The 14371-nt window shown below is 67.3% G+C and overlaps 2 protein-coding genes across 10 annotated transcripts in view; one reads left to right on the top strand and one right to left on the bottom strand.

The window, feature by feature from the left end:
- PPIP5K1 (diphosphoinositol pentakisphosphate kinase 1) overlaps positions 1-6313 on the top strand; it is a 65048-nt gene extending 58735 nt beyond the window's left edge. For all 8 annotated transcript variants that reach the window (XM_059714434.1, XM_059714433.1, XM_019496728.2 and 5 more), the window contains 3 exons: positions 3363-3500; positions 3870-3983; positions 4723-6313. In XM_059714434.1, the coding sequence (XP_059570417.1) occupies positions 3363-3500; positions 3870-3983; positions 4723-5261 (791 nt within the window). In that variant the 3' untranslated portion in view covers positions 5262-6313. The remainder of the gene's footprint in view (positions 1-3362; positions 3501-3869; positions 3984-4722) is intronic.
- Positions 6314-10478: 4165 nt separating this feature from the next.
- Positions 10479-14371, bottom strand: part of MAP1A (microtubule associated protein 1A) — a 59989-nt gene continuing 56096 nt past the window's right edge. For both annotated transcript variants that reach the window (XM_059714431.1, XM_059714432.1), the window contains 2 exons: positions 13900-14132; positions 10479-13322 (listed from right to left, as the gene is read on the bottom strand). In XM_059714431.1, coding sequence (XP_059570414.1) covers positions 13167-13322; positions 13900-14132 — 389 coding nt within the window. In that variant the 3' untranslated portion in view covers positions 10479-13166. The remainder of the gene's footprint in view (positions 13323-13899; positions 14133-14371) is intronic.

Genomic DNA, 14371 nt, shown 5'->3' with positions numbered 1-14371 from the left:
TCCTCTGGACCCTCTCCATGCTGTCCACATCCCTCCTGAAGTGCGGCGCCCAGAACTGGACGCGGTACTCCAGCTGCGGCCTGACCAGTGTCGCGTAGAGGGGGAGAATCACCTCCCTGGCCCTGCTCGAGATGCACCTGTGGATGCACGACAAGGTGTGGTTGGCCTTCCTGACCGCGTCCCCACACTGTCGGCCCATGTTCATTTTGGCATCAGTAATGACTCCAAGATCCTTTTCTGCCTCTGCGCTGATGAGAAGGGAGTTCCCCAGCCTGTAGGTCTGCCGCTGGTTCTTCCTCCCCAGGTGCAGCACCTTGCACTTGTCAGTGTTGAATCCATCCTGTTCTCATCCGCCCACCCTGTAACCTGTCCAGGGCCAATTGCAGCCTGTTCCTCCCTTCTAGCGTGCCCACTTCCCCCCACATCTTAGTGTCATCCGCGAATTGAACAGGGTGCTTTCTACCCCCTCGTCCAAGTCGCTGATGAAGATGTTGAACAGTGCAGGTCCAAGGACCGAGCCCTGGGGGACCCCACTGCCCACAGCCCTCCAAGGTCAAATAAGACCCATCCACCACCACTCTCTGGGTGCGGCCCTCCAGCCAGTTAGTGACCCATCTGACCATGTAGGCATCAACACCACTGTCTCCTAGTTTCTTACTGAGAATAGGGTGAGAGACTGTGTTGAAGGCCTTCCTGAAGTCCAGAAAGACTATATCCACTGCGACACCTGCATCCAAGGACTTGGACCTGGTCATAGAAAGCCACCAGGTTGGTTTGTCAAGACCTGCCCCTAATGAACCCATGTCCCTGCTTCTCAGGAGTTGCCCCAGTTCCCTTCCTTTGGGGCAGGGCTGGCGCAGGTGGGGCTGTTCCCTCGGGGCTCTGTGCTGGATGCTCGGGGCTGCTGCTGCCACCCCGGGGCTGCACGCACCCCTCGGGCTCTGAGCGCAGTGCCTGGCAGGGCCCCAGCCCCACTCCGTGGTACGTCAGGGCCATCGGCGGCCAGGCAGCCTGGCCCGTGAGGCACCGTGCTCGCAGCAGCTGTGCCTGCACGCTGGCAGCAGGAAAGGAGTCTGGGGCAGGAGGGGCATCGGGGCGGGGAGCATTGACACGCGCTCGGGCTCGGTGAGATGTTGCCTGGCCCACAGGGCTCAAAGCTGTGGCTGTGGAGGACCGTGGGGCTCTTGCTAAGTGGTGGCTGGCAGATGGCGCAGCAGCAGGCACGACATGCACGGCACCGTGACGGGAGTGGGGGATCCTCTGGCTCCTGGCAGGGCTTTCCCGTTGATAACCTCTGCAGCCTGGCAGCTCTGGGGGTTTCCTTCCTGTTGCCTCCAAGCTTGGCATGGTGGCTGCACTCTTTTCTTGCTCTGGGGTGTCACAAACGGCGTGAAGTCCCCCCCAGCCACCCTCCCTGCATACAGCGTGTCTGCCGGTGGGTGCTGTGGGCTGGTCCCCTGGCTGGGGCAGCGCTCAGCGCCAGAGCCTGGCCTCCCCATGCTGCTGGGGCTGGCGGCACAGGGCGTTGATGCTGCCCACGTGAGCTGGGAAGGGCAGCTATCGCGTGGCCCCCACACAGGGTGAGCCGGGTTCTTGGTCTGGTTCCCGGTCCGTAGATCCGCATATGCAGACCCTGCCACCAGGCGCTGCCCGGGAGCACGTGTGAATGCTCCTCTGCATGGCGCCTGCAGCACGGGGCATGTGAAACGCCATTGCTGGGCTCCGCCGCATCATTGGCTCCCTGTGCCTGCCCTGGGGTCGCAGGCTCCTTGTCCTGCGTGTTGGTACCACGGCAGCACCCAGTCACTGGCTGGGCTGCAGGTGCTACAGGTCATGACGAGGGCTTGTGCTAACGACGGGTACTCAGTTCTCTCCTGGCAGAGTACCCCTCTGTCCTGGCCGGGGCCTGGTGGGGACCAGCGCGCCCCACACACTGCAGTTCAGGCAAGAGCAGGGCGCAGTCCCGCAAGGAGGACGGAGCTGTTCCCCTTGCTGGTCTGCGGCCCTTTCCAGCCACGTGCTCCTGAGGGCCAGGGACATGAGGGCCCCTCGGCTGGGCCAGCTTTGGCTGCGAGTGTCATGCACTTTTGCTGTCCGTGCCCGGCCTGGCCTGGGCCCGTGCTGCCTCCCTCCCTTCTCCAGGGTCGGGGTCGTGCTTGCCCTCCCCTCGGGCCCGTAGCTGAGCTGCACTTGCCCCTGCACGAATCCAGGCACCATCCACCAGCTGCTGCCACGGTCATCTCTGCCTCCTCCTCCGCCACTGCACATAGACGTGGCTTGTGCTGCCTGCCCTCCCCTCTCCACCTGCATCCGCCGCCACGATGCCTGCATGGGTCACAGCGAGCATCTGTCCACCCCGCTCGTCCGTAACCATTGCTGAGCGCCTGCCACGTGCAAGCTCTGCCCCTCCCTGCCGTGCTGCTAGCCCCGCTTGGGCCGGACGCGAGCTCTGCGGGGCAGGGACTAGGGACGGGGTCTCCTGTCTGCCTCCTTGTGTCTCTGCTCGTGTTGTGCTGCAGCGTGCCCGTGGGGCAGCATGCAGGAGCTCTGGGCAGGGCACGCCTCCCCCTCCAGCTGCACCATATGCCAGCGCCTTGCCCTGGCGGGCGGCACCAGTGTGGCACAGGCTCCCGGGGATGCTGGAGAGTTCCTGTCGGGCCGGCCACTGCCGCAGACGTGATCCTCTCTGCGAGCGAGAGCAGAACCGGGCAGTGGGAGCAGGTGTTGAGGCAGGAGTCGCCTGAGGGGCCCTGGGCCTGTGCCGCAGCGTCGTGGGGGTGCTGCCTAGGAGCGGAGGAAGGCAGCGTGGCAGGGGTGGCTTGGAGGCCAGGTGGCTGCCCGGAGCCATAGGAACGTGGCAGCTGCCCCGGCAGCTCCACGCGGGAGCCGTGGGTGGAGGCTGCCTGCTGCAGGGCTGTCGGCTCTTGGGGATCTCAGCTGAGCTCTGAGCCGGGAGCCCCCTCGCTCCTGGCCGCTGTGGCCTGGGGGCTTCTGAGGGCTGGGTGGAAGGGCAGGATGGCCACGAGAGCAGCCTCCGGGGCAGGGCTCCCTGCCTCCCTCGTGCATGCAGCAGCCAGCCCTCCTCGGACGCGAGCGGGAGCCCCTCTCCAGCCCGGGCCTGCCCTGACCAAGGCTAGTCCCAACAGGGCTGCATGGCCTATGCGCTTCCTGCCCAGTGCCATGCATCCTCCGCCCACTCCTGCATGTGCCTGCCAGTGGCATCTCCCTGGCCTAGCTGCGGTGAGCACTGGGCTGGAGAGGGGGCCTGGCCCGCCGGGCTGGGGACATTGGGGCTGGAGGGGGGCCCTGGTCCTGCCCTGCCAGGGCCAGCGTCACTCAGCCTCCACTTGCATTCCCGGCAGGTTTCGAAGGCTGCTCCATGGTCCCCACCATCTACCCGCTGGAGACGCTGCACAACTCCCTCTCGCTGCGACAGGTCAACGCGTTCCTGACAGCGCTGTGCCGCAGCTGCAGTGTCTCGCACGCACGCTCCTCTTCAGGTACCGTGGGCACGGGCGGGCTAGCGACCTGCGGGGCGGGAAGGTCCGTGCCGCCTGGCACGCCTCAAGTGCTGGCAGAGATGGGCAAGCTGGGCACATCCAGGAGGATGCCGGCCCAGAGCCAGCCTGGGCTGGGGGCGGGAGGGGTAGCCGTGGGGATCCATCGCTGTCCCGAGCCATGACTGCAAGCCAGGCTGTGCAAAGTGGGGAATCGACTCCGGCTCCACCACGGGGAGCCTGCAGCTGCCAGGAAACACGCTGCCCTTGGCCTGGCCAGCGGCTCCGTGACCGCATGCCCGGGGCAGCGCTTGCATGCGGCTGGGGGGCACCAGGGCCAGCCACGCCTGAAGTAGCCCCCTCGTGCGGCAGCCCTTTTCGACTCCATGATGGGGACCCCGGCGCCTGGGGACCCGTTCCTGTCACAGAGGATCCTCTCGGCGTCTGCCCTGCCGCTGCGCCCGCGCTCGGACAAGCCGCCGTGGTGTGAGTGTCTTGGCAGAGGGCCTGGGGGCTGTGGGGGGAATGGCTGAAGGTTGGGGAGGGGCAGCCGGAGCACGAGGCAGAGGCAGGTCTGGCTGCAGGAAGGTCCCTCGGGCTCCACCCACGGGCATTCAGCACCAGCCTGGGGGCAGCCTCCCCACGTTGGCCCTAGAGGCAGGCCCCGCTCCTGAGCTGGAGAGGGCCTGGGCATCTTTGCCTGGAGTTTGTGGCCTTATCCAGCTTCCAGGACAGGCCGGACATGGGGGCCCTGCGCCCCATTCCCTCCTGCCTTGCCCTGCCCTGGTGTTGTGGCTGCCCACGGCGGGAACCAGGTCCCCATGGGATGCAGGCAGTCTCCTGTGCCAGGGAGGTGTTGCAGCTGCCTCCTCGTGGGCTGAGGCCAGTGACCATGGGGGCAAGGACTGAACTGCAAGCCCCAACCCCACCTGTGCCGTGGGTGGCATCAGTGCTCGTGCAGCCTGCCTGGCCCTTGCACGGGTGGCACTACTCCCCAAGGCAGGGTGCGGGTGGTGGGAGCCGCGGGCTGAGGCCATGTGCTCCGTTACCTGTGCTGGCAACAGGGTTGGGGTTGTCGTGCCTGCGACCCCCAGAACAGCCCCAGGCCCCACTTGGGGTTAGCATCCCTGGGACCCAGCTCCCCGGGACCTGGCAGCGCCCCTCTGCAGCACGGCTGGGGCTCAGGGTTAGGCCCGGGGGGCTGAGTCTCGGGGTTGCTTTGCAGACAGCAGCGGCCCCTCCAGCACGGTCTCCAGCGCCGGCCCCTCCTCCCCGGCCTCCATGGAGAACTACGCGCGCTTCAGCTTCACCGAGAAGCCGTCCATCAGCCCCCAGAGGAGCGAGGAGAGGCTGAGCGGCCAGGCCCCTGCACCGGGCGAGGAGAGGCTGAGCGGCCAGGCCCCTGCACCGGGTGAGGGGGAGGCCCCGGGGCTGGGCCAGAGCGAGGGAGAAGGGGAGCCCCCCGAGCCCCAGGTAGAGGGGGAGCCTGGGCCGGAGGGTGAGGCTGGGGGGCCTGAGGCAGGACTCGCCGGGGAGCTGGCGGAGCCTGGTGAAGAGCAGGCCCCCGAGCAGGTGGAGGGGGCAGTGGCATGGGGGGAGGCAGAGCCTGCCGGGGAGGTGCTGGAGCTGGCCGAAGCGGGGAAGCCGGCCCCGGAGGAGACGCTGGCATCACGCAACGAGGAGTCAGAAGGGGACAGCACTGGGCCTGGCCCCCCGGCTGAGGACACGGCGTCGCAGCCCCCTCCTCAGGACGTGCACAACTAGCCGCTTCCTCCAGGCCAGCGAGGTGCATGAACCGCAGTCAGCGCCGCACACAGCCGGTCGCCACGTCTCTCCTGCCACGGGCCCAGCCCCAGCACCCTGAGCCTGGCCCATGCATCACGCACGGGACGAGGATGCCGGAGTCTGCTCCTTGCTGGCTGACCAGGACCGCCCCGGCCCCTAGCTGGGAAACAGCCCCAGGCCTGGCAGAGGGTCGGCGGGGAGCGGGACACGCTGGTGCTGGGCAGAGCTGGGTCCTGGCGCAGCAGAGGTGGGGGCAGGGGGCTGCAGCTGCTGGGGGGAGAGGATGAAGGCAGGAGCTGGCTTAGCCCCCGGCTCCGCAGAGGGGCTGGGCTGCGGCAGGCACCGGTGTTGCGACAGCCACAAGCTGCAGCCACGCATGCAGAGCCAGTGTTTGTGCCAGCTGCCACAGCAGGCCCAGGGAGGCAGCTGCCAGCACCGGCAGTGGGGTCCGGGCTCCCAGCTCTGCCGGGCGGTGTGGGTGTTTGGTGGCTGGCCTGGCTGCGCACGTGGGGCGAGTGGGAGCAGAGCCGGCTGGCGACGGCCTGGTGTAGGACTCTGCTGCTGATGCTGCTGCTCCCCTTTGCTGCTGGGGAAGAGCCGGCAGAGCGCAGGCTGGGCTCAGGGCAGCGCCTCCGGCCGACCTGGGCTGGGCGGCAAGGGGTGCAGGGAATACGGGTCCGTCCCGTGCCAGGATGGGCCAGCGCTCGCACTCGGACCGCCTGTGTGCCGGGAGCTGAGGCTGCTGCTGAACAAATCAGGGTTTGTTAGTGAGAAACCAATGAGGAGAAATCTATTGTACATAGAGCAAAAGTCTATTAATATATATTTATGTGTACGCGGGGCACTGCGGGGAGGCCGGGGCTGCGGTGGGGCCTCTCCAGCCGCCGGCTCCAGCGCCCGCCCGTGCACCCCTGTGTCTGGTGCTGGTGGGTCTGTGTCTGTAGGACTCGTGCTCTCTGGTGAAGCTGTACCCAAAGATCTCCGTGCTGTGTTGCCGTGAGTGTGTGTTCACAGTAAACGTCTTTGCTGTGGCCTGCGTCCGGCTCTCTTTGCAGCGGCCCGGTGAGGGATGGCTACCAGCAGCCCCAGCTGGGCTCAGTGGTGCCCTGTGCAGGTGGCACCGCTGGCAGTCAGGGTTGCCCCCCACCCTGCCCTGTCCCAGGGTGCCGGAGCCTAGGAGCAGCCGCTTGGGGTGGCGCGTGTGAGCTGCTGCCCTTCATCCCCTGCGAGGGACTGGGAGGCCAGACCCCTGCCACCCCCGCTCTGTGCCCAGTGCTAGCGCAGCACCACCGTATGCAGCTCCGGTGCATGCAGGAGGCCTAATGCCTTTTAACCTGGACCTGGGGGGAGGCTGGTCAGATGGACACTCGCAATGGGGTGAAACCATAATCCATGGGGACGAGAGAGGGGGAGAAGATGAGCAAGCGCAGGCATGGCGAGCGAAGGACGTGATTTTGTACCAATGCCAGAGGCCTGTGGCCAAGGTGGCGAGGCTTCTGCTAAGTGGTAAGTAATGGCATTGACATGAGAGGGGTCCAGAAATGTGATGGCACGAGGAGAATCGGTGGGATGCGAACTACAGGAGTGCCAGAGCAGGTTGTACTGGCGGGGAGGGCGTTATGGCAAAGCCTGCAGCGAAGTGAAGAGGGTAGATTGCCAACTGATGTAGGAGGTCCCACAGTCTCTACATAGAAATTGCAGGTTTCGATAGAAAAAAGTACATGTGGGGGTAGGCTGTCGGGCCCTGCGCCAGGGCGCAGCCACGAGCTAGAAATGCCAGGGGAGCCGAGCAGCAGCAGGACACAGTAATAACGGGGGGCTGCAACTGCTACAGACACCCCGGGCCAGGAGACCTGGACGAGTTTCTTGATGCGGTAACGGGCTGCCCGCAGCAGCGAGTCCTGGGCCCTACCCAAGGAAAGGCTGGTGTTGAGAGCAGGGCTTGGTGGAAAGGGTAAGTGGTGCCGAGCTGCTCTGCCAGAGTGACCACAGGCAGTTGGCTTTGCCGTCTTTGGAGGAGGAGAAGGGAGGAGAAAAATCTACCAGAGCAGCCGTCAGCTTCAACAAGGGAGGGAGACGGCGCCAAAAGGAGGCAGCAAGCATGGACCCGCTTGACAACAGCGTCTCGGAGCCCGGAGCCATGCGTGCTGCCAGTCAAGATCAGGAGAGCGGGCCAACACCGCCAGTGCGGCGCAGGGCAGAGCTGCGGAGGCAGCAGCAGAGAAAAGGCTTCTGGCAAAAAGTGGAAAGCAAAACCTAGTGAGGAAAATAACTAGTATTCAACCCATCACTGAACAGAGGACTGGAAGGCCCGGTGTGAGTCCCAGAGTTACGACAGGCCCTAGAAGGGACACGGGGACCTCCAGACCAGCGAGCCTAACTTCTGCTCCTAGAAAACTGGCACGAACTACAATAAAAATTGTCCAGCACCTGGGTGAATGTGACTTGCTAGGGAGGAATCGCCGTGGTTGTGTCCAGGGTAGATCACTGGAGGTCTTGGAGGGGGGAGCAGGGGACCCAGCTGGCCGTATAGCTGGACTCCCAAAAGGCTTTGGACAAGCTCCCCCTTCCGAGGCTCTTACTGAAGTTAGGTGGTGACGGGATCGCAGGGAAGATACGTCAGTGGGCTGGAAACTGGCTTCAAGACGGAAACCCACGAGCGAGTCTAAAGGGTCAGTCTTGGGGCTGGGAAGAAGTGACCAGTGGAGTCCCCCCGAGATCTGTGCTGGGACCGGGGCTGTTCGACACGCTCACAAACGATGTGGAAATGGGGGGAGGAGTGAGGAGGCTAGATTTGTGGATGACACAAAAGTAGTCAAAGTGGTAAAGACCCAGGGGGACTGCGAGGAGCTGCAGAAAGATCTGGCACGACTGAGCAGATGGGCACCTGGCTTTAGTGTAAAGTGCTGCATGGGGCAAAAGTGGCCCGGACTAGACGTGCACTTCGAGGAGCTCTGCTTGAGCTGTTACCGCGCAGGAAAGAGAGCTGGGAGTCGCTGTGGGCAGTCCGATAAAAATAGCAGCCCCGGCCTCAAGACCTGTCCAAAGGCACACCAAACATTAAGGATGATGAAGGGAATTGTGAAGAAAATGGAGAGTGTCATAATGCCCTTTTATAAAGCCCCGGTGCATCCACACATTGAATACTGCGCCCAGCGCCGGTCCCTGCCCCTCAGCCAGGGTCGAGATGCCCTGGAGAAGGGCCAGAGAAGGGCAGCGCGGAGGAGGAGGGGGGTCCATGGGGGAGGCAGGAGAGGAGGCTGGAGCGGGGCAGGAGGAGGGTTTACAACACACACTGGTGGAGAGATGGTCCACAGTACCGTGGGCGGCGCGGCGGGGCGCGGGCACGAGGCCGCTGTGTGAATGCGGCGCGGGGCAGCGGGAGCGCGGGGCTGGGCACCCCGGGCCGCAGCGCCTGGCTCGGGAGCAGCCGCCCCCGCCCCGGCCACGCGGCACCTGCCGGCATCCCCGCCGGTACCGGCGCAGCCGGGCTGTGCAGCGCTGCTGGTGCTGGTGCGGGCGGCCGGGGCCCAGGCGGCAGGGGGCCTGATCCGGCGCAGCTCTGGGAGCCGGCAGCCGGCGTCCAGCCAACCCGTGGCCCGCAGGCAAGGGGCCGGCCCGGCACCGGGACAGCCCCGGCACCCCGCGGCGCGGCACCCGCCTGCCCCGGCCCTGCTGCTCTCGGGCGGGAGGGGCCGTGCCAGCCCCGCGCCCCGCGGCAGCGCTCAGCCCCGCGCCCGGCCCGGCCCGGCCCCCAGCGGCCCCGCCTCGGGTGCGGGTGCTCCTGGGGCGGGGCTGGGCGGGGGGCGCTGGGCCCGGCCGCAGCCCGGTGACGGTGCACGTGCTGCGCCTCCCGGGCTCAGCCCGGTCTCGCCCCCGCCCCCGCCGCCGCAGGGCGCTGCGCCCCCCCGGGGCTGCTGACTGACCGCCGCAATGGGCCGGGCCGGGCCGGGCCGGGCCGGGCGCGCAGGCGGGTGCGCGGCGGGGCCTGGGTGCGAGCCCCGGTGCCCGTGAGCGGCTCTGCCCCCCCGTGCCCGGGCCGCGTGCGCCCAGGGCGGAGGCGCTGCCCGCGAGCCCGAGGGGGCCGCAGCTGCCCCGCCTGCCCGGCCGCAGGGCCGCCGTGGGCCTGGTTAGCAGGGCAGGCACGTCGCAGCGCTGAGAGGGGCATTGTGCGTGGGGCGGGCGCGCGGCCGGCTGCCCGGCACAGGCTGCGGCTGTGCGGAGGCTGGGACAGAGCTGGCTTTCAGCAGGGCCTTTGTTGCACGGACAAGGACGGCGCGGCCCACCGGAGCAGCTGCCACGGCCGGGGGACGCGGAGCCGTCGTCACTGGGGCTGGCTGAGCGCGGGGGCACGGCGGGTGGGGGTTCCCATGGGGCCTGGGTGCCCGCCAGGGAGGTGCAGCCTCCGCTGCAGCTGCCCGGGCCGATGCAGTAGGACCGGGGGCTGTAACAACCCGGGGCAAGGGGCTGGCGGGGGCCGTGGTGTGGCTGCGGCACTTCGGCTCACAGACGGCTGGAGTTGGCCACGCGGCTCCTTCCTGGTCAGCAGGGCAGGCCCCAAGAGCTTGCACGGGGCAGGCGGGGGCTGGCTGCAGCACCACGGGGCAGGGCGTTCCCACCTGGACTTTGCCTCCGGGGCCGTGGGCTGCAGGGCTGCCTGGTGCCTGAAGCAGAGGGCAAGGGGCAAAGGGGGCATGTGGATGGCGCTGGCACGAGCTGGAGGCCCCAGGGCACAGTGTTGGGGCTGGGGCGCAGTGCAGGCAGTGCCCGGCCTGCTGCCAGGCCACTGCCCACAGACGTCTGGGCCCCCGTGGCAGGAGCTCTCTGGCCTGGCGCTGGGCTGGGGCCGAGACCCAAATGGGACCTGTTGCAGTCTAGGGCTGCGGGGCTGGCAGGGGCCGCCGCAGGTCGCAGCGAGGCCAGCCCTTGGCCAAGGCTGCAGCCGCCTCATCCACACCAGCCCAAAGCACTGTCACCCCCCGAGCACAGAGGAAGCCCCACGAGGGGTCCGCAGCGAGCAGGTGAGAACACTGCCTCCTGCTCGGCCCCAGGGCAGGGGCTGCGGCCACAGCCGGCACAGGGCAGCAGCGGTCAAGCCTCACCAAGCAGCCTGCCAGGGTCCTGCCTGCTGGGCTGATGAAGGACCGGGCAGAAGCGTGCCAAGGGACCCGCTCACAAAAGGCCGAGATGTCGCTGTCGCAGTTAATGTGTCTTTATTATTAATGGGGCAGCTCCTCCCTTGACAGGCGCTAGTTACAGGTGTGCGGATGGCGATGGCGAGGAGGAGCTTGAGTCCAGGTGGTGCGATGCACAGGGGCCCGGGCGCTGCGCGGACAACATTCAGCAGCGAGGAGCTGGGCGCGCGAGTCGCCCGTTCAATACAGTTAAGACGCGGTCACTTGGGTTGTTAGTTTTAAGTGTTTGGTTCCTATGACACGGAGCGCGACGCGTGGGCGTCCACATGCAGAACAAGCAGAAGCGCAGCTTACATGTTCTCTCTACTGCAGCGTCACGGCCGGTCGGGCTGGGCCGGGGCACCTCCGCCTGCTGCCGCGGCCAGGCCCGAGCAGGGCAGGCCAGCATCCTGGAGAAGTGGTTTCCTCTGGCCCGGGGGGCGAGGGGCAGCTGACGGCAGCGCAGCTGGCTACAAAACTACAAAAGTGGGACGGGGTCTTGGGGCGGGCGCGGGGCCAGGGACACACCGCACGAGCGCACGCCCTGGAGGCTGCCGGTGCCCCCCGCCCTCCCCCCAGCAGTGCTTCAAGTTTGAGGTTGAGAAACATTCATCCGTGGGTCGCTCTAGAGTTAGTGCATTAGCGCTTCTGCCTAGGCACGCGGCGGAGGACACGGGCTCAGGGAGGAGGGCGCGCGCCCCTCTGGCCCGGCGTGGCTGTGCCTGTGTCCAGGCACCTGGGGCGGCGGGCGGCCAGTCACAGGCTGTGGGTGGACGGGCAGACGGACGGACGGGCAGACGGAAGGACTCGGTGAACGACACCAGCAAAAGCCCAAGGGAAGCATGGAGGCCAGTGGTGACAGGGGGAGTGGCCATGTCACTGCCGGCCTGTGATTGGCTGCCATAACTGACATTCATATGTACTGACCCAATCAGCTTATAGAGAACGAAAGCAGGCCCTCCCGGCCAACACGCTCTGGAGCGAGCGCTGACAAAGAACGGCACGTGGCGCTGCCCGGGGGCGCCAGGCTGCCAGCCACGGCCCCGCCGCCCGCTCTGGGCCTGCAGGCAGCGTGCAATGGCCCCGGGCTGCCCGCACATACGTGGCCCAGCCCCCGTGGCCATGCCACCATCACCTGGCTGCATCTGGGCGGCCGTGGCAACGCCCCTGCGAGCTGCAGCCGGAGGGCACCGGCGCCAGCACCGCAGCAGCACACACATGAACGTGTCACAGCTGCGTGCAATGCAGCCCAAAACCAAAATAAATACATAATTTAGGCAGCAAAATAAACCATCCCAGATGCGCTTCTGACCTGGCAGGGCCGGGCACCACGGCAGCAGGATGCAGGCAAGGGGGCCTGGCTGGGACAGCAGCAGGGGTGCGGCCCGGCGGACCACCTTAGCCATATCCTGCCACCTCCGTCCTGGGCCATGTGGGCACCCTCCTGCCAGTGCTCGGGCCCCCCTCATCCTCCCATGCCCTGCGCGGGGCACGGGTCCTGGAGGGAGTGGCGTGGCCCTGCCCCTTGGAGGGCAGTGGCAGGCCCATGGCACCATGGCGAGAGCATGAGCTGGGGGGCAAGTGCCACCGCCTGGCCCCAGCGCAGCCTGACTCCACCTGCCCTCGACCCCAGCGGGGTTGGGCGGCATTTCCCAACGGCCGGGGCAGGGTGACGGTGGCTGTCCTGGGGGAGTCGCTGTCGCCCGCTCCTCGCACCCTGTGGCTGGTGGGGAGGGGGCTGCTGCCTGGTCAGGGCTCTGCTGCCCCCGCGAGACCGGTGCCAGGCCCCAGCAGCACCACGACCGGCAGGTGGTAGCAAGAGCCTTCCTTCAGGAGACGCAGCCCCTGCCTCCCCACGCGTGGCCTGCCCACACCTCGGCTCATCTCCCGCCCCTGCGAGGCCTGCGACTGCGGAGACTGGGGTTTGTGCATCTGGAGGCTGGGGGGGCAGCACCATCCAGCCCTGCCCGCCCCACCGCGCCGCGCCGCAAGCTCAGGACAGCGGGGCAGCAGCATACACTCTGTGCCAATGCCGGCTCGGGCGTCCTGCAGCACCGCAGCTGCAGGGAGGGAGGGAGGGAATCGGCCACATGCAGCAGCTTGGGTAAAGCCTGCGGGTCCGGACCCCAGGCCAAGCCCACCGGGGCCCAGGGCTCGTGTCCCAATGCCCCGGGAGGTGGCGGAGCTCCCACGCGTCAGGCTGTCCTGGGCCTTGCTGGCAGCTGCAGGGCGTCACTGGCCATCACCGTCTCCTCGCTCCATCTGTTCTGCATCGCACAGTTCTCAGCCCGCAGCCGCCCTCGTGCCTGTCCTCGTGCTGCAGCCTCGTGGCAGGCCAGGCTGGGGGGAAGAGGCCAGTGCCGTGACGCCAGGGCAGGGTGGCGTAGGGTGGGGTGGCCAGGATGCGGGCGAGGAAAGCACTTGCAGCATGAAGGCAGCCACGTTATTCTACAGCGACTGTACAGGCAGCAAAATCCACCCAGGAGGGGAAGGTGCCCCGGCCTCCTCCTGCCCCGGCACGGTGCACCTCAGCCCAGGCTGGGCAGAGCCCATGCTCCTCACGCAGAGCCCCAGCACCACGCTGTGCAGGCGCCCGCTCTCCCGGTCCACAGGACCACGCAGGGACGGCGCCAGCAGGGCTGGGCGGCAGGCGGTGTCTGAGTGCGGCGATGGAGACGGGGCGATGGATGAGCGTGGCGTGACCGGGCAGCTAGAACTCGATCTTGCAGGCGGGGAAGGACTCGTCCTGCATCACCACGGTGCTGCTGCTGGCCAGCACCATGATGTTCAGCTCCTGCTGCTTCTCATGGGTCTGCTGGTACCACTCCCGTGTCACCTCTGTGTCGTGTGTTGGGATCAGGGTTACCTGGAGGGACAGAAGAGGCAACTGACGGCCCCGCACCCAGCGGGTGGCATCAGCAGGCCCTGGCACACCCCGAGTGCCCCACAGCCGCAACTGCCCTCCTCCTCCCTGGCCCTGGTCCCAGCCCCAGCCCCAGCCAGGCTGCTTCTTCCAGCCCCACACGCTGCGGGGCGGCCTTTGCTCCATTGTAGTGCCCTGCGCAGCCAGGCCCCGGCCCAGGTGCGGCCCGTCTGCGCTGCAGTACCAGTAACAACGCGCAGCACCATCCGCGAGCAGAAGCGGCCGGGCTGGGCTGGGCGGCAGCAAGGCAGAATGTGCTGCCGCCTGCACCCGTGTTCACAGCACTGTGCCGGAGCAGGAGGGAGGGGAGCTGTCCACGTCACCAGCCACCTCCGCTGCCCTTGGCCTGCACTGCTGGTGACAGGACGAGGGGCTGGTACCGCTGCTAGGACCGCGTGGCGTGGAGCCCCAGGCCCCTCCGACCAGTGCTGCTTGCATTAGACAAACTCTGGGAGAGGCACGTGCCCCCGGAGCCCCACGGTGCGAGCGGCGCCCCCGGCCCGGCCTCGTAGGGACTCACCTGCAGGTTCTCGCCCCACTGGGCCTTCCCCTCCAGCAGCGCATCCAGCACGGCCCGGCTGGGCTCCCCGTTGGCTGGGTCGTTCCCGCTCACGACGTAGTACGAGGATCGGACGCGCTTGAAGAACTCCAGGTCCGCGTTCTTCCCGCTGCAGTGGTTGGGGACGTAGGCCAGGTCCACGTACACGGGTGGGCCCGGGGGCACCGACAAGCTGCTCTTGGGGCTGCTGGAAACTTTGGAAGAGAGACACCAGAGGCTGAAGGTCCCTGGTGGAGTCACGGGCCAGGAGGGGCCGCAGCGGGCACTGCCTGCAAGCCTGCACCTGCCCCTGGGCCCCACGTGCTCCTCGCTTGCTGCCACGGCCTGTCGTGTCTCAGGCTCTGCGCGCGGGGCTGGGCAGCGCCAGCACGGACCAGGCTGAGGCAGGGGCTTCTTGTGGCTCAAACTACAAGTCATCTCAGCCCTCGGCCTC

The sequence above is a fragment of the Alligator mississippiensis genome, chromosome 11 (assembly GCF_030867095.1).
Source record: "Alligator mississippiensis isolate rAllMis1 chromosome 11, rAllMis1, whole genome shotgun sequence".
Taxonomy (NCBI): domain Eukaryota; kingdom Metazoa; phylum Chordata; order Crocodylia; family Alligatoridae; genus Alligator; species Alligator mississippiensis.
Note: the sequence above shows the minus strand (reverse complement) of the source record. Positions and strands in the feature narration are given on the sequence as shown.